The sequence below is a fragment of the Moschus berezovskii genome, chromosome 8 (assembly GCF_049115385.1).
Source record: "Moschus berezovskii isolate FMDL1 chromosome 8, NW_MosBer_1.0, whole genome shotgun sequence".
Lineage (NCBI taxonomy): Eukaryota > Metazoa > Chordata > Mammalia > Artiodactyla > Moschidae > Moschus > Moschus berezovskii.
The window spans coordinates 42,535,606-42,553,843 of NC_142467.1; the positions used below are offsets into that span (position 1 = coordinate 42,535,606).

General features: G+C 43.2%; 1 protein-coding gene and 1 long non-coding RNA gene across 2 annotated transcripts in view; one reads left to right on the plus strand and one right to left on the minus strand.

Annotated features, from left to right (window-relative positions):
- The window catches only part of LOC129559390 (uncharacterized), a 78,277-nt gene that overhangs the window by 37,124 nt on the left and 22,915 nt on the right, over positions 1-18,238 (plus strand). The window lies entirely within an intron of this gene.
- ITK (IL2 inducible T cell kinase) overlaps positions 1-18,238 on the minus strand; it is a 63,964-nt gene that overhangs the window by 29,838 nt on the left and 15,888 nt on the right. Inside the window, exons 2-6 of the mRNA XM_055431061.2 lie at positions 13,601-13,705; positions 12,102-12,183; positions 9,706-9,834; positions 5,060-5,100; positions 986-1,137 (exon numbers count right to left, since the gene is read on the minus strand). Of these exons, the coding sequence (XP_055287036.2) occupies positions 986-1,137; positions 5,060-5,100; positions 9,706-9,834; positions 12,102-12,183; positions 13,601-13,705 (509 nt within the window). The remainder of the gene's footprint in view (positions 1-985; positions 1,138-5,059; positions 5,101-9,705; positions 9,835-12,101; positions 12,184-13,600; positions 13,706-18,238) is intronic.

An 18,238-nucleotide genomic window follows, 5' to 3' on the forward strand; every position in this document is an offset into this window, starting at 1 on the left:
ATTGTACTAATGGAGTGTTTTCATTTTCTTTTAAAAACTATGTTAAAATTAATAATAATCTCATACTTTGAAAACGTTTAAACCCTTAATATATAAAGATGTTAATTGTAGCGTTGTTAATATTTTCAAAATATTAGAAATAGCCTAAGCACCAAAGAAGGAAATTTGCTAAATTATGGTACATTTTTATGTTGGATTTATGCAGTTATTGAAATCATCTTCTGGAGATGATTCTGGAGAATATTCTGGGACATAGGTAAATATCTCTGATCTTTAAAGGAAAAAATACAGCCTTATAAAGCAGTGTGAATCTGATAACTTTCACCACTGCTATGAAACTCATATACATCTCAGAACATTCTGAAGGTCAGTAACAGTAATTTTCTTGTAGTTCAGATAAGGGGTCATAAGATTTTTTTTTTCATTCAAAAGTCCCATTGAGGGTAAATTGTATTTGTATGAAAATTGTATTTGTATGACTTTATTTTCTCCATGAATCATGTGGATGGCTAGTTCACAGGCTCTTGGTTTAACTAAATCTTTAGTATTTTCTCCCTAATACTTCTTAATGTAACCATCAACCTGCACCATCTGTACATTCCTTTTGTTTCCACCAACGGTAAGACCCTTACAGTGGGATATACACCTTCAGCCTCATTTAAGCTCTCAAGAACAATGGTGCTTTATGGAACAAGTTGCCATTCTCCCAAACTGTGTATATCAGTGGAAAAATCCAGAAGATTTTTAGATGAGTTTGGAGGTTGGGAGGGCTTGATAAGGTACAGGGAAAAAGTATTGGCGAGTGACTGCCTCCCAGGCTCTTCTGAGAAGGGGAAGACCCTTTCCAGCAATTTCTTCCTTCCTCCTCCTTCTGCCTCTGCTCTCCTCTCCTAACTCAGTGCCATGGTCTCCCTGAGAGAGGCAGGACAGTCTTTGTTCCCACCTCCCCTTGAAAGCTGGGACAGCAGCCCCCCAGGCGCCTTACCCATTCCTGTCCTGAACCCTCCACCAGTGAATCTCAGAGCTGTCGAGCAGGTAGTACTCCTCATTGCGCTGTAGCATGAGTTCCTGTGGATCATTTGTTTGGTAGTCATACAGGGCAATGACCACGGTTTCTTCAAGTTCCCGAAGTGACCGCTGGAGGAGGGAGACAACAAAATCAAGCAAAGGTGTGAGAAAGGAGGTAATCTGTGGAACAAGGTCAGCAAGTCCCTGAGCTGTAACTTGCTCTTGGACCCAGGCCAGCTCAGACACCAGTTCCTCAAATCCCCTGGGGGTACTCGCTGAGGCCATTTGCCTTCCTCTAGTTGGCTTTCTCATTGTCAGGCTCGTGATATTGAATAGGACACAAAGACACACAATACCTGGAATTCATCGCCTCTCCCATTCCAAGTGGTAAACTCTGACTCTCAGTGAGTTGCAGGCAGCCTTGCTTGTCACAGAAATCTGCTTGTTTCTCTACTTAAGCCATGTCATAATTCACAGCCTCTCTGCTAGAAGCATTACATTCTTGGGAAAGGTGATGAAGTCAGCACTACATCATTTAGTTCATTCTTTCCTGCTTTTATTTTTGGGTTTGTCCAGATCCATAGAATCATGGACTGTTGGAGCTGGAATGTCTCTGAGAGATCATTTAGTCCCTCTTTTGTTTAGAATAGGGAAACTGAGGCCCAGATGGGGCAAGTTTAGCAACTGAATTATTCTTATGCTTTCTCTACTATATCCCATAGGATCTCTTGTTCCTCTGGTGGGCTCTCTTGCTTGTATCACTGTTTTTCAATATCTTTCTTAGGATGAGATATTGAAGACTGAAGAGGTCCTCATGTAAGGAGTCACGAGTGTTAAGGGTGGGCACACCTGCTACAGGTTAGCAGACTTTGTGAGATAGCAAGTGTGGGAAGAGATTGAGATCACTGGCTAGAGTGAGACTCCGTGATGGGAAATCAGAAGTTCTCTGAGTGCACTGAAGTATTTGGTGGCATAAAAATATTGGAGATTAAAAAATAAAAATGTTGTCATACTGATACAGTTTGGATTTGAAGCCTAGGTTATTGGTGGAGCTTGTGAGATGGTATATTGAATACTATAGATGAGAGTTGTTGGGCTTGAGGCTGTCACCCTAAGAGCTAATGGGGAGGGAATTGTGTTCAAGGGCAGGAGGATAAAGGAAAAATATAGTAAGGTATTCATCTCATTATAGATCCAACTGGTTGATTAATTATTATTAAGACAAAGATCAGAGCGGGTTTCTCAAACCATGTGAAACCTTTCCATAGGGAGTATTTTGGACATCTGTGGGGGTGTTTTGAATGTCACAAAGGTTGAGGTGGGCTACTAGCATTGAATGGGAGAGGGATGCAAAACACTCTGCAGCATCCCACATGCAGCATCCCACGACTTTTGAATGTCCTGTTAGATATTCCAGAGAAGGCCGCTTACAGTAATAATGTACAATAACACTCTGAGCCTAGATCCTACCTCCAACTTATATGAAGCACTTGGTTTCCTAGGAGGCAGCCACCCTTTACGTGGAGGGTGGATTACACTTTGTTTAGTTCAGAACTTGACCAAGAGTTGTTTGCTCTTTTGGAGAGTGTATCACAGATGGTAGTACTGTCTTTGAGTCACTGATACTACATTACCGGAACAGTTGCATTTGAGCTGCCGGGTTTAATAGGATTCAAGTACAGGTGCGTTTTATTATGTTGTCCAGTATAGTCATGTCCAATATTTATATATAGAAACATGCATGGATTTGTATAAGTTATTTTATTTTCCTTTTTAAACATTATGGTTAGAACACTTATTGGTTCTTTTAGAAAGTATATGTTTACATAAGTGGTATTATCTATTTAATTTCTTTTTGTTATAATAAAGGGGGCTTTATAAAATATTTGTCAGAAAAAGGGAGTACTGGGTCTGATAGGATTGAGAACCATGAGATTATACTGAGAAAATGAAGGGATGACATTTGGAGAAACTGAGACTCTGGACTCCAGAAGGGCTATTTGGGAGCCCAGGAGATGAGGTGAGTCGTGGAATGGGGGAATAGTCCTGTCTCCTGGCCACTCTACTGCTGGTCTCAGAATGGCCCTGCCTTCTGAGAGTTCCTGACCCCGGCTGGGGAGAGCTCCACCCAGCTGAGACTGGTCTCTCCCAGGTGGGAGTGAGTGGCAGGGGTAGTGTGCCTTAACAAGGGAGCCAGGGCGTAGGCAGACATGTGTCTGGGTGGCCCCTCAGGAAGTCCTTCTGGGTTGATGGGGATGGGCCTCGAAGAAGGGCTGAGTTCTTGTGTACGTGGGGGGACCAAGAGTGAAACATAACCTCCTCTGCACCCATAGGCTAGAGAGGCCTGGAGTTCTCAATTACTCTGATCATGATGGTTTCCATCCTGACCAATAATAGCTACCCTCCACCCTCTGAAGAACTGTCCCCAGTCCATAGTCTCTCTCACACTAAGCATCAGGCCTTTTGCTGAGATCAGATTAAAAGTATAGCCTCTATAGATGCCAACTCAAGATGCCATCACTTAGTCTAGAACAGAACATGAAGGTGATGGGAGAAGTGATTTCAAGTAATTAAAGATAAATGTTGCTGTGGATTTAGATGTGTGATTGAAACTGCAACCGTGGTTGGTGTCCTAAAGCTGCTCCTCCAAGAAGTCTGAGAAACCAAGAGGTGGTGTCCAAGGGGTGGTGGATAGGCCCTGTTTTCTGACTTTCACCTCACTAATAGTGAAAAACCAGAAGGAGCAAGCCAGCCTAAGGTGCAGAGGTGTGGGTTTAGGTGGGACTATCGGAACCACCCACAAGCCAAGGCAGTGGGATTTCAAACCATATTTTCAAGTGTGATGGTGAAATGGTCTTTAGAAGATGAATGAAGTAAAATGGAAAAGAGCCCATTTTCTGCTGCAATTTAACTTCTTTCTTGTTGTGTGAGAGAGGGCTGACAACAAATCTAAAAGTCAGCCCAGTTTTGAGCGATGTAGAACTTCTCTTATGCGGAAGCTGCCAGTTTTTGAAATGTCACCATACTGGCTGGAAAAAAAGGCAGGGCTCATCCTTCAGGAAGAAGCATGAGGGAGCAGAATCAGTATGTTCTAGAATAAAGTTACTCAAATGTGGATATTGGCATTGGTATTACCATAAAGTGAGGGCTAAGATTGCTTTTTCTCCTGTTTTTTGGTTTGGTTTGTTTTGTCTTTTCAACTAAATAGCTTCCCGAGAATTGACTTGATATCACTTAAGTCTTGCAAGTCAGTATATTAGACCAGTGTTTCTCAAACTCCAGCATGCCTTAGAATCATCTTGAAGTTTATTAAAATGCAGATTACTGGTCCCTTTCCCTAAAATTTTGCATGTCAAAGGTCTGATGGGGTGGTGAGGTTTGGGGTGGAGGGGAAAGAGTTCTGAGAATTTGCATTTCTAACCAGCTCCCTGGTGATGCTGATGCTGCTGGTCCAGGGACCACACTTTTGGGAATGACCACTTGAGTTAAAGACCACCACACCAGGAACTCTCTAGCCTACTAGCTTGCCTACTAAGTTACCAAATGACCTTGGCATAACCTCTCATGGGACTTGCTTTCCCAAGCTTTCACATGAGAATAAAACTATAACCCTCTGAAATGGCCAGAACAGATAGTGAGTTTTGAAATAACTGGTAAAAGTGTGGACCTGCTTTGAAGAATTTGAAGTGTTCTCAGGTGTATGCTTCCAAAATGCTTGCCTGTCAAAGGGTGGAGTAAATACACCATTTTATGTGGCTGTGAGCTGTTAGTAGGCCCCAACCTAGTCAAGGTACTTGGATGCACAGTATGATACCGAGAAGTGTTTGTTGAGTGAAGGCAGAGGAGTGAAGATTTTGGCATTTTACCTGGACCCACCCGGAGACAAGCTGGGCCCAAGAAACCCACAGTGTTGAGTTCAGCTGCATCACAGTGAGGTCAGAGTTGAGAAACCTGAGCAGATGGGAAACCCAAGCAGGACGACACCAGAGCAGCAGCTTGAGGTGTCCTGGGCCCCCGCCTCCCCGCGCCCAGACCTTGTGCTTCCGCTTACCCTGTTGTCTTCAGGAGTGGGAGGAAGAGGCTTCTTTGAAGCTGAAACAAGAAAAACAGAAAAAGAAAATGAGCATGAAACCGAATGTGTCCAGCTGGAGATGAACGGCTGGGGGCTTTTCAGAGAAAAGGGGCCCCAAAGAGAACAGCAGGAGGAAAGGATGAGACCCAGGGCCTGGGTTTTATCTCTTTCAGCCTGCGTGTTCCTGATCTCGTTTTCCAGGAGACACCAGAGGCTTCCAGAAGCCCCTCTTCCTGCACCCCGGGAAAAGCCTAGTGCAGAGGGGTTCTCGGGGTCTCAGTGTATGTCCTTCCCCAGAGGCATGGAGCCTCCACAAAGGCACCTCCATCTACTGAACCAGGACTTGGAATTGGTGACTCAGGGGGACTGTGACTCACTGGCTTCCTGATGCCCCTGTGGGCTTGGAGAGAGGGTGGCTGAGGTGAGAGGTCGCCATCTGCTTTGTCAGAGGGCTGTTAAGGCTCCGAGTACTCGTTCTTGCCGACTCCTCCAGACAACACCCCAGCACCTCTCCGTGTTCATGTCCTTGTGTCTCCATGTCTCCTTTCTCTGCAGTCTCTTCCTCCTTCCCCTTTTCTTCTTTCTCTCCCTTCCCCTCTCTCTTTCCTTTATCTCTTCATCTGTGTCTCTCAGGATTTCTCCTTTAAGGCAGAAGTCCCCAGCCTTTTTGGCACCAGAGATTCGTTTCGTGGAAGACAATTTTTCCTTGAACCCAGGGGGTGGGATGGGGGAAGGGGTGGCTTCTGGGTGATTGAAGTGCATCAAATTTATTGCGCATTGTATTTCTATTATTATTACATCAGCTCCACCTCAGATCATCAAGTATTAGATCTCAGAGGTTGGAAAGCCATGGTTTAAGGCACTAAAAAGGCCCAGCGTGGAATCAGTGGACTGAAGCTGTGTGTCTGTGTGGTACGGGGAGGCAGTGCCTAGGCTTCTGCTCAGTTCAAAGACTTCTTGAACAGTTAGAGATAAGCAGGGGGTGGGTGGCATCAACAGGTGGTGAGCACCATATCTCTGCAGGGGGTTGACTTGGAACTGGGCAGCCGTGTCTGGGATGTGGTGAGAAGAGATTCATACATTGACACTGGAGCCCAGACCCTAAATCAAGGGCTGCTGCTGCTGCTGCTGAGTCGCTTCAGTCGTGTCCGACTCTGTGCAACCCCATAGACGGCAGCCCACCAGGCTCCCCCGTCCCTGGGATTCTCCAGGCAAGAACACTGGAGTGGGCTGCCATTTCCTTCTCCAATGCATGAAAGTGAAAAGTGTAAGTGAAGTCGCTCAGTCGTGTCCAACCCTTAGCGACCCCATGGACTGTAGCCTACCAGGGTCCTCCGTCCATGGGATTTACTAGACAAGAGTACTGGGGTGGGGTGCCGTTGCCTTCTCCATAATCAAGGGCAGCCTGGGGTATTAGGTGTGCAATTAACTTAGAAAAAGGAAACATACATACATAATGGGAAACATGGTTCCATTACAGCACTCAACTTGGTGCCAAGAGCCAGTTACCTTAACCCCAACTCCACCACATACAAGCTGGGTGGTCTTGAGCGCTTTCCGGCCTGAGTATTCTGTGCCTGATCTCTTCTTCCTCTGGCCTTGCTCTTTCCTTTCTTCCTCCCCCTCTGTGAAGTTTGTATGTCGTAAAACTTGTATGTGGGGTTAGTTCTGGCTGCATAAGTGGGTGCTGCTGTTGGTTGAGTATTTGCTAAGTCGCTCAGTCATGTCCTACTCTGTTGTGACCCTGTGGACTATAGCCCGCCAGTCTTCTCTGTCCATGGGATTCCCCAGGCAAGAATACTGGACTGAGTAGCCATTCCCTCCTCCAGGGGATTTTCCTGACCCAGCAATCAAACCTGTATCTCCTGCATCTCTTTCATTGCTGACAGATTCTTTACCCACTGAGCCACCTGGGAAGCCTGTGGGTTGATATAACAGAGCCCATTTTAAATTCAGTGACCTCTGTTACTTCCCAGGCAGACACACACATACTATCTCAGCTTCAGATTCTTCTGTTCACAAAAAGAATGATTAGCAGACACAGTTACCATTTATAGAGAGCCCACTAAGTGCCAGCTGCTGTGCTAAGAGCTTTCCCCAACCCCACTGAATCTCCCAACAACCCCAGAAATTTACTTATTATCATCATTCCTATTTTACAGATGAGAAAACTGGCTAAGAGACTCAGAAAGTTAAGTAACAAATATGAAATCACAGAGCAAGGATACTGGGGGGCTGGGACACACACCAGGTGTTTTGTTTTTTTAAATTCCAAAGCCCTGTCCTCTTAGACCCTCATTGTATTTGTGCCCAACACTGGGAATTCTACAAGCCTTGCTTCTTGAAAACTGCTCTCAAGTCTGTCAAAACTATGGTGCATGAGATTACTTAAACCAAACCAGAAGAAGGGAGAATAAGAACAGATTCAAATGAGGAGATGGCAGTAGGTCCTGCGAAAGCAGGACCATCAGCAGAGTGCCTGTGCAGTGGTTAGACCCTGGCTTCATTGGGGAGGAGCTTGACCAACCCTGTCCTGGTGAGACATTCAGATGTTCTGCAAACCTCTATCCCGTGGAGGGGAATACTGTGTCCCTAGGAATAGCCACTACACGCATGGAGAAAATTGCAAAATGGAAACAGATTCAAACGATTTAAGAATTGGAAAGGGGTTTAGAGAATATTGCATCTTAAGACCCCTAAAATTTCCTCTTCCATTTTAGTGATGAGGACATCACAGTCCTGGTTAGCCAAGTGACCCATCCAAGAGCCTACAGCAAGGTTCCAGCAGGAATTTGGAAACAACTTTGACTCTGGAAAAAGCTTTCAGTCACTGGCAAGCCCATGCCATCCTGTCCTTGTGGTTTATTCCACCCATATAAAACCTATTTCTTTTTCATTAGATATTGGCTTTTGTATGGTCCACAGAGCTAATATAGGGAATCACTGACCTCTAAAACGAGGCAAATGCTTTTCTGGACCAAGGGACTGGTAACTCTGAACTTTCTCTCCCAAGGTGGAGGGTGAGAAGTAGTGGTTTTTTAAAGTGGCACTAAGAGGGGCTGCAACTCAGGAAGCCACAGAAAACCCAGCCACGTGTTACATTTAGCACATCCGCCTTGGGCTGTCAATCTGAGGCACTGGGTTTTAGTGCAAAAAAGAAACTGACCGATGAGAAAAGTTAAGTAGGGTAAGAGAGGCTGAGAGGAAAGGGCGATGGAAGAAAACAATCCATATGACCGGTCATTCCTAGTCAACCATGTCTCCGCAGCACGCTTCCCCACTGTGTAACCTCGAGGGTACTGCAGTGCTCAAGCCGCCTCTTTCTTCGACATCACACATCTACCCTAGATGGTTATGAGAAGTGGGAGTGTAATGTATGTAAATGTTCGTCAGAGTGGAGTTGCCCTTCACTGGGGGTTCAGGGCCCAAAGTCATAGTGCATGCATGCTCAGTCACTCAGTCATGTCCAGCTCTTTGTGACCTGTGGACTGGAGCCGGCCAGGCTCCTCTATCCATGGGATCTTCCAGGCAGGAATACTGGAGTGGGTTTCTATTCCCGTCTTCACGGGATCTTCCCAACCCAGGGACTGAACCCGCATCTTCTGCATTGGCAGGCAGATTCTTTACCACTGAGCTATCTGGGACGTGCCCCCTCCAAATTAATTACATAAATTAAAAATGATTGAACGCCAATCCCTAGGACCTATGTCTTTGACTTCAAAGGCCAAAGAACAACATCTTTTGTTTCCACTTTGCATTTAGGCTGTGGCCTCCTTCTCTCTGAGACTGTGGAGTTCAAGGGCAAGTAAGTAGAGGTGGGGAGAAGCCACATTGTAAAATAAGCAGATTTTTGGTTTTACTTTCTTCCCCCTCCAAGTGTGTAGAATTCAACTTGTGTTATAAACACATGTGTGATATGATGCCACTCTAATAGATAATATTGTGTATCTCTATATATCTATAAGGCTGTCTCTACAACTTCAGATCTAAGTAGATTGTGCCTTTCAAATTTCCTAACTTGAAGGTATAGCAATGCTTCTCAAACTTAACCGTGCACACAGATATTGTTAAAATACAAATTCTGATCCAACAGACCTACTAGGGGGCCTAGAGTTTGCATTCTAACCAGCTTCCAGGTGATGATGCTGCTGCTGGTGTAAGAACCACACTTTGAGTAGCAAGGAGTTATGAAGACATCGGCCTCAAGATGTAGGCTTCCCCAGTGGCTCAGTGATAAAATATCTGCCTGCCAATGTAGGTTAGTAGGAGACACAGGTTTGATCCCTGGGTCAGGAAGATCCCCTGGAGAAGGAAATGGCAACCCCCTCCAGTATTATTGCCTGGAAAATCCCATGGACAGAGGAGCCTGGTGGGCTATAGTCCTTGGGGTTGCAAAGAGTTGGAATGTCTGAATGCATGCACACACATACACACACACTCGAGATGAAAAAACACCAACAGACTGATGTTAGAGGCAGATGACTGTCTTCTGAAAATTTTGAAAATATGAAATTTTGCATTCAATTCTAAACACCCCTGGTGATGGGAAGCAAAGAACCTTTACTTCCTGTTAGCAGAGCGGTCAGTCATTATACAAAGAAGAAACAGAATTCATAGTTGCTTACCGTTTTTGGTGGGATCATACTGGGCACAGCCCACTGCAAGCTTCTCCATCTGAGCACAGCACCGCCATCTCCCATCCATCCAGAAATTAGGGTGATACTTGGGCACCAAACTGTTGTTATTCCTGGTTTCTGAAAGGAGTTGGTACCAGCAGAAGAGTTATTTCCAGGTCAGTCATTCCAGAGCCACCAACTTTACAATTCCTTGAGATTGGACCCTGCTGTGTGAACTTGCATGAGTATTACCTAGAGCGGTCAGAAAAAAATGGCCTTTTTTTTTCCTGGGCACATAGAAGCATGTATATTGAATTTAGGCATCAGCAGATCTGGATTCTTATCCAGCTGTGCCTTTGGTTAGTTGTGTGTCTTTGGGTTGAGCAAAATCCTCATTTGATTCCCAGTTCCCACTGTGCCATGGGATTGTTAGATGGGGTCTCTTCCCCAAAAAGGCCTTAGGGAACTCAGGAAAGACTGAGTGGGTGTGATTCTCACCACTCCATCTCTCCCATCTCTACCCATAGCAACTGTGCTTTTATCCTTTCTAGATTTGTGGCTTTAAAGTCAAATTTTGGTACAGGAGAAAAGAGGCTTTCCTGATGGAAAATAAAAGTATAAAAAACTGACAGGTTATCTCAAATGCCTCTTGCAGCTCTAACATCCTGTGAGTAAAATCCCTTCACTGAGGGAGAGCGGCCAGTGAGAGTAGTTGGGGCCCTTCTGATTGCTTTGTACGTTAGTGTTTGTTCTGTGCCCGTGAATGTTAAACTTGAGAGCACTTCTCAGTTTTCTGGCACTTTCCATTTGAGACTCACAACAGTCTTGGAAGAAGATAAGACTTGTATATTCTCAATTTTCAGATGAGGACATTTTGGGTCCCATGATTTCAGATGGCTTGCTTACCATCATTCTCTGTAGCTACTTAGATTAATATTTGAACATATTTTTCCTGCAAATCCGGGCCTTCAGGCTAAATGACAATGATAATAATACAGACTGAATGCTTTCTTTGGGTATGATTCCAAGTGTCTGCCACGTCCTAACATCACTGACTCAATGGACATGAATTTGAGCAAACTCCAGGAGCCAGTGGCAGGCAGAGGAAACTGGCGAGGTGCAGTCCATGGGGTTGCAAAGTGTCGGAGACAACTTAGCAACTGGACAACAACAACAAACTCTTTTAATTTTCACCATAACCCTATGACTATCTGTTGCTAGTCAGGTAAGGAAATGGAGATACTGAAAAGTCAAGGAATTTGCCCAAGGTCACACACTAATTATTGGCAGAGCTAGAGCTTTTTTCTTAGCAGCCTGGTTCCATATCTCATGGATGTAAATACTGTGCTGGTTCTGATTATGCTGTCAAGAAGGTGAGCCCTAAGAAGTACCCTTACAATGATCTGAAAAACTTTAAGACCAGTTGACATTTGTTGGGTGCTGACTATGAACCTGGTCAGTTCCAAGAGACTTACTCTTTCCAGTTCTGGAGGCAGATGCTTTTTTAAAAAAATATTTATTAAAGTATAGCTGACTTACAATATTAGTTTCAGATACACAATGTGGTGATTCAATATTTTTATGGATTACATACATACAAACTTATTATAAAATAGTGACTACATTCCTTGTGCTGTACATTACATTCCTGTGACTTACTTATTTTATGATTGGTGTTTTGTACCTTTTCATCCCCTTCATCTATTTTGCCCCTCCTCCCACTCTTCTCCTTTGGAAACTGCTAGTTTGCTCTCTGTGTCTACAAGTTTGTTTCTGTTTTGTGATATTCATTTGTTTTATGTTTTAGATTACTCATGTAAATGAGAACATACAGGATTTTCCTTTCTCTGTCCGACTTATTTTACTTTGTATGATACAGGGAAGGAGATACTATTATTATTATTCCCTCCTCCTCTCCTTTTTAAAGATAGATGGGGAAACTGAAGCACAGAGCAGTTGAGTTGCCTGAACACACGTGGCTAGTGAGTGGCAGAACCAGGATTCAAGCCCAGGTCCTCCAGCTTGAGGGTCCATGCTGTTCTTCATTCAGTACAAGGAGTCAGTAGACATTTTCTTAAAGGGCCCAATAGTAAACAGTTTGGTTTTGCTTACCAGGAGACACAACTGATACATTGTGGAGGTCCTTACATAACCCTTTAAAATAGAACCATTAAAAAATATTAAAAACATCCTTATCTAAGAGCCTTACAAAAACAGGTGGCTGGCAGGATTTGCCTGATCCTGTACTGTACTGGTTATTGCCCAAGTTGAAACTTTGGGAGTCCCCACAAACACCAAAAGGAAGAAATATTTGACCATCAGCTGCCCTTTATTTGATCATGGAACTCAAGCCTTCTTGAGGATCTAGAGGTCTCAGAGATGCAGTCGCAAAGGAGCTTAATTACCTTCTTTGAGGGCCAGCACCCAGCGCTGCCGGCTCTCGCGGTCTGGAGCAAACACGTACAGGAGGTAGTTGTCATGAACAACCTGGAGACACACAGAGAGTTCAGGGTGAGCAGTGAAGTCGGAGGTGGATGACTGACAGCGGCCCCTCTGGGTTAGTGGGCTGAGAGTGGGGTCTCAGGCTGTTGTCAAAAAGGCAAACGTCTGGGTGATCCGGGGACTAGTGCCCTTTTTATCTAGATGTTTGAATGCTGTGCAGATAAGCCATCACTACATTAAAACAGCTGGAGAAAAGAGTTCCCCAGTTAATTAGGCAGAATATTCCCCACATTAATTTTTCAATGATTAAAAATTCTGGTATATGAAAGAGTAAGATATTAGGTGATAAATATATAACTGAGACTCCTTTAAACTTATTTTGAAATAAGTGTTTCAGGAATTTCCAAAGATAGTACAGAGTTCCTATATACTTTGCACCCACATTTCTTCAATGACAGTATCGTAATGTACAAAATACGTCTTTAAAACCAGGAAATTGACATTGGTCCAGTACTATTAACTATACAACAGATCTTTGGATTTTACCAGGTTGTTTTTCATGCATGTGTTAATAATTGGAGTTTCAATGATGGGAAAAATACGTGTTACTCCTTTTACTTTCAGTACTAAAAATTCCAACTTGTGGAGGTCACTTTTCTGGTAGGAAAAAAGTTCTTTCCTATGCCACTTTAAAAATGAAATATTGACTCCTCAGATTGACAGACATGAATGGTACCCCAGGATGTGCAAGAAGATATCCACTCTTTCAGAACCATAAATATCAAGAGTGGTAACAAGATTTAGACAATGTCGTGACCTAAAGACTAAAGATATTCTCCATCAGCTCTGCTCAATAGAACTTTCTGCAGTGATGGAAACTTAAAATCTTGACTGTCCAATAAATTAGCCACTAGCCTGTGGCTATTAAAGATGTGGAATGTTTATTCATTCACTGTGGCTTAGTGTGACTCAGAGCTGATTAATGTTGTGTAATTTGAATTAATTTACATTTAAATGTAAGCATTCACGTGTGGCTAGTGGCTAGGGTATTGGATAGCACAACTCCCGATAATTCTCAGATTATAAAACCTGAGTCTTTTTATTCCAGAACTTCCAATCAGTTATAACCAAGGAGTGTAATCTATCGTCCGAAATTATAAGTAAACTGTGCTTACAGAATGATGTTAGGCTTAGGGCTTTATTTTTTTCCCTCCCCCTAGGAATAGAGTAATGAGGATTTTCCTTGAGGTAGGGAAGGCATGAGCAAAAGGGAAATGAGGGACGACAACTTTTTCAAAATTTTGCGATTAATCTTAGTTAAGTGAATGTGTCATTGAAAGAACAGCTGATTTCTCCTGGGCGTGGTCTAAGCCATCTCTGTGCCACCTTCTCATTCAGCGACCGAGCATTTCAACCGTCATCCAAGGAATGGAGAACGAGACCCCTGGCCTGATGCACTTACCTGAAATGGATATTTATAGTGACATGGGATGATAATGTCGCTTTTCACAATCTCGACACATTTGATTCGGGAGAGTTCAATGGAACCCTTCAAAGTGCGCTTTTTCTGTGGGGAGGAAAAACACATTCCATTTGAGGAAGAAAGACAATATTTTTGCCCAGGTGGCTTCCAGAAATCCATTACTAGATAAGCTCCATCGTAAACTAACCCTGAAAATATCCAGAAGCTCCTTCTTAGCCCTTGGTGCCTTAGAAGGACACTCTGAAGCAGTCTCCTGGGAGAACATGTTATTTGAAGCATCTTCTTGATGAAGTGATGGACCTCTGTCCATTGAGCTGCTGGGTCTTATATCTCAGTGAACTTGTGACAGATAGCAGAATTTGCAGATCTTTTGGCTGGAATGGGTAGTGCAGACCCTATATGTGCCAGTTTTTTTTGTGTGTTTGTTTTGTGCCTATCCATGGCCTTATTAGCATAGCAAGTGAGCTCAGGCTTGACCTGCTTGGTGACAAATACTTTTGTTGGCACCTTTCTTTTCTACATCTGCCTTCTCTATGTCCCTTGGTTATCCACGGTCCCAAAATGGCACCCCTGTAGGACATTCCTGATTCTGCTCTGTTACTGTCTCATCCAGTTATACTGGCCCCAGGTTTCATCTCCTTGGAAGCTTACTGGATGTATTCGTTGATAACTAATTCACATAATGGTCTTGGTGGCTTGTAATGATGTTACATGTTACTGATTTCTAAAGGTCCTTTTCCTTGGATCCCAGGAGATGTTAGATTGGTAGACCATCAGGCTCCATGAAAGGCTAGTTAGGGGAAAGCTCCTGGAGAGCAGGAGCCCTTCACAGGTGCCTGGAATTAGGCTTCTGTTGAGAATAGAGTTTAGTTCAGTTATGGAACAAGTTGCAAAGCACTTCATTATAGCTTATCCTTAAGAAAGAGGTAGCACAAATGGTGGTGAATTGGGCACAAGATTGGAAAGGGCCAGGGACAAAGTTAGGCTCTGCCTCCAACCATTTCTGTGACCTGGGGACATGCATCGAACTTTCTTGGACTTCAGTTTCCACATCTGAGAAGTGAAGATAATTATGCCTACGCTTGAAGTAATGATTGCAGACTAAAATAGAAACAGGTAAACTAATTACCTGGCTTATGATGGATGCTTTCAGTAAAGGATACCCTCCCAGTGAAAGAGGCCAAAGAAGTCCTAACTATCGCAAAAGAGCGGTGATATATGAGGGCACTTGCTGGGTATTTGGGGAGCTAGGACACCATCAGATTCTCCAGAAATGAGCTCAGACTTTAATTACCACTTTTTGATACCAAGCTTGGTGACTGGGCTTTGTTTTAGTAGCTGAGGCACAGAACTGAGATGAAAAAAGTCAAGGTGTAAGAAGTACCCACTATCAAATACAGGGAAGTTTCATGGAATTTCTTTTTAAAAAGTTTTCTTTCTGGAAACTTTATTTTTGAAAGTACAAAATCTACCCATGCTCATTATAACAAATAAAGCAATATGGAAGCATGTGATAAAATTATTTCTAGTATCTTAACATTCTACCCTTCTCCACAACTCTGAGGTGAAGTGAAGTTGCTCAGTCGTGTCCGACTCTTTGTGACCCCTTGGACCACCAGGCTCCTCTGTCCATGGGATTTTCCAGGCAAGAATACTGGAGTGGGTTGCCATTGCCTTCTCCAGGAGATCTTCCCAACCCAGGGATTGAACCCGGGTCTCCCGCATTGTAGGCAGACGCTTTACCGTTTGGAATGTATATGTCTTTCCCACACATATTTATGGAATATAAATAAACAAAAATGACATCTCATCCACATAGTGGTCTTCAATATGCTTTAGTAATATCAGGATGTAGTAAAAGATCTGTCTTCCCTTAAAAACCTCTGAAAACATATGCCCTTTGGAGCCAAGCTATCTTCTCAAACTTCCCAAACTTTAGAGTCTTCCACAGCTAAATACATGTCCTGATCCTGCCCGTAATTATAGTCTTCAGAATGGTTAATCTGTTTTCAAAAGCAGAAGAGCACAAGAGAGCTGCCTTTTCAACAACCATCTGCAGCTACAGGTGGTAAACAGGGAGTCTGAGCTTTGAGGTTATCTTGGTTTTTAACCTCTGTTGGGTTATTTCCTTAGTAGTGTACATAGCGAAATGCAACAGAAGGCTCATGGCAGTAACATGACAACTCTGTCTACAGATATTTTGCTCCCTGGAACCTACCGAGTCCCACATTTCTGAGGGCAGAGACCAAGACATTAGTTACAGTATCCCTCAAGTCTGTCACAGTGGCTAGTCCACAACAGGTGCACAATTAGGATAATATGAACAAAGGGAACACGTTGGAACTTGTTGGAACACAGCTTAAAGAGTCTCAATCAGACATAAGACTTGTGTACTTAGCTATTCAGGAATATTTCTTGCCAGCTCTGAACCAGGGCTATTCTGAGTGCAGAAAGCAGAGACGAAAAGAATAGACTTTCTCATGGAGCTCTAGTCTAGTCAGGAAGGTAGACAATATAAAGTGCTCTGTGGAGAATAGGATAGGTTGATATGATCAGTTAATAGTCACACAGGCCTTACTGGAGAGAGGGCATTTGAAAAGAGACCAGAAAGTCGAAAAAGGAGCCAGATGTGAGAAGATATAGGAGACTGAGCACAAAGTACAATAAATTGCAAGAGCAAAACACCCTGGGGTAGAAACCTTCTGGATAAGTTTGACTTGTTAATAGCCTGGAATCATCATAGTTGGGGCGCCAAGTAGACATAAATAGTAACTGGAGTGATAAATCGGGATCCAAATTCTATGTGAAGTTCTAAAGCAGTGTTAACCCACAGAAACACAGTGAGAGCTACATAGGGAATTTAAAATTTTCTATTAGCCACACTAAAAATAGCAAAAAGTATAATTAATTTTAAGAACACAGTATTTTGTTTAACCCTGTGTTTCTAAGTATTATCATTTCTACACATCAGTGACATAAAAAATTGAGACCTATTACATTTAAGGACTAAGTCTTTGAAATCGTGTATTTCACAAGACGTCTCAATTTGGATTCTCCACACAAGTGATTAGTCATCCCACATGCCTGGAAGCTACCTTTATTGGGCAGTGTGGATTTAAGATTTCCAAGGAAGATTTCTCCATACTCAGATGATCTCCTTTGACTTCTTAATGTTTGTTGAGGTACAACATAGATATTTAGAGACTGTCAGGTGAGCCTTCTGTTGAAATGGATGTCATGTTCCATCATCGAAGCTCAGTCTCATTCCCAAAGGAATGATCAGTCTCTCCTGCTTGGTCAGTCTCTTCAATTACTGAGGCCCCTCAGATCTGCTAAGTGGTAAACAGCAGGGTAATCTGTGCCTTCCCTGAGCCAAGCACAGGGGGCAGCCAGTCAGCAAGCTAAACACAACTTCATCTCTGGGAAATGGTGATGGCCTGTAATCATCCCAAACAACTGCGCTATTTCTGAAAAATGCCAGCCTAAAACCTTCCAAGGAAACCACACAAAAGCCACCAGAGAAAGAGAGACACCAAGTAAAACAGGCACCCCTCCGAGTGAAAGATCACAGAACTTCACTTGACCTTGTCTCTTTTCTTGGCCACGTTCAAAGCTGTCGTCCTATTCCAGAGTTTCACCCCAGACATCTGACATGTATCAAACACCATCCAAGAAGATGCTTGATGCCCACATAGTTGTACAAAGTCGAGCGCGTGCAAATGTCTTTGATATCTCCTTTCTTTTTATATTAATATATGAAATGGAATTTTGGATTGTGACTTTCTTTCAAAGAGAGGTAGGAAAAATCAAAAGATTTTGGGATTTTTCCTGTACTTCAGCCACTCAAAGGGCATCTTATTTGGTCATGATCCTATGAAGTATTATTCCCCCATTTTTTAGGTGAGGACATTCAGGTTCAGAGGGGCCAAGTGTTTTTATATGTGAGCATACAAGCTCAATTCTGTGACTTCAGAACCTGAGTGCTTATGACTGCTTCATGGCTTTGTACCTGCCCTGATTTAATGTAGGAGACTTTTATTCTCTGACCCTAATGCTGAACAATCAGTTGTGTGATTGATTCCTCCAAGCCGTGACCTAGCAGAGATTTGTTTCTGCCCTGTTTGGTTGTACAGTGCTTACGTTGGATTTCAAAGTGGGATCACAGAACTCCCTCTTCACGGTGTAATATTGGCTCCTTAGCTGCTCAGCTAGTCCAGCAGATACATCAGTAAGAAGCTATGTATCTATTACCCATGAAAAGACATCTCTACCCTCTGAAAACAGCAGAACTTCAACTTTCTCCTCTGATGAAGCTGAGTGGGACAGAACCAGAACTTTCACATCAGGCAGATCCTTTCTGCCAGATTATCTGTGCAACCTCAGGCAAGTGTCTCAATTTTTTGGTTGCCTTGCTTTTTGTTTTTTTTTAAATGGAAATAATAACAGTCCTTGAATCATTGGGTTAAACTAGAGGATTTGAAAGAACTATGTAAACCTACATTCAAAAGATAAATCAACCACTAAAGTGTTAACTTCTACTCCTTTCCTTCTCCAAATGGTGCCCATAGAACAAGATTTCACCCTCTTGTTGTTATGTGTTCACCTTTTCTTTGGGGA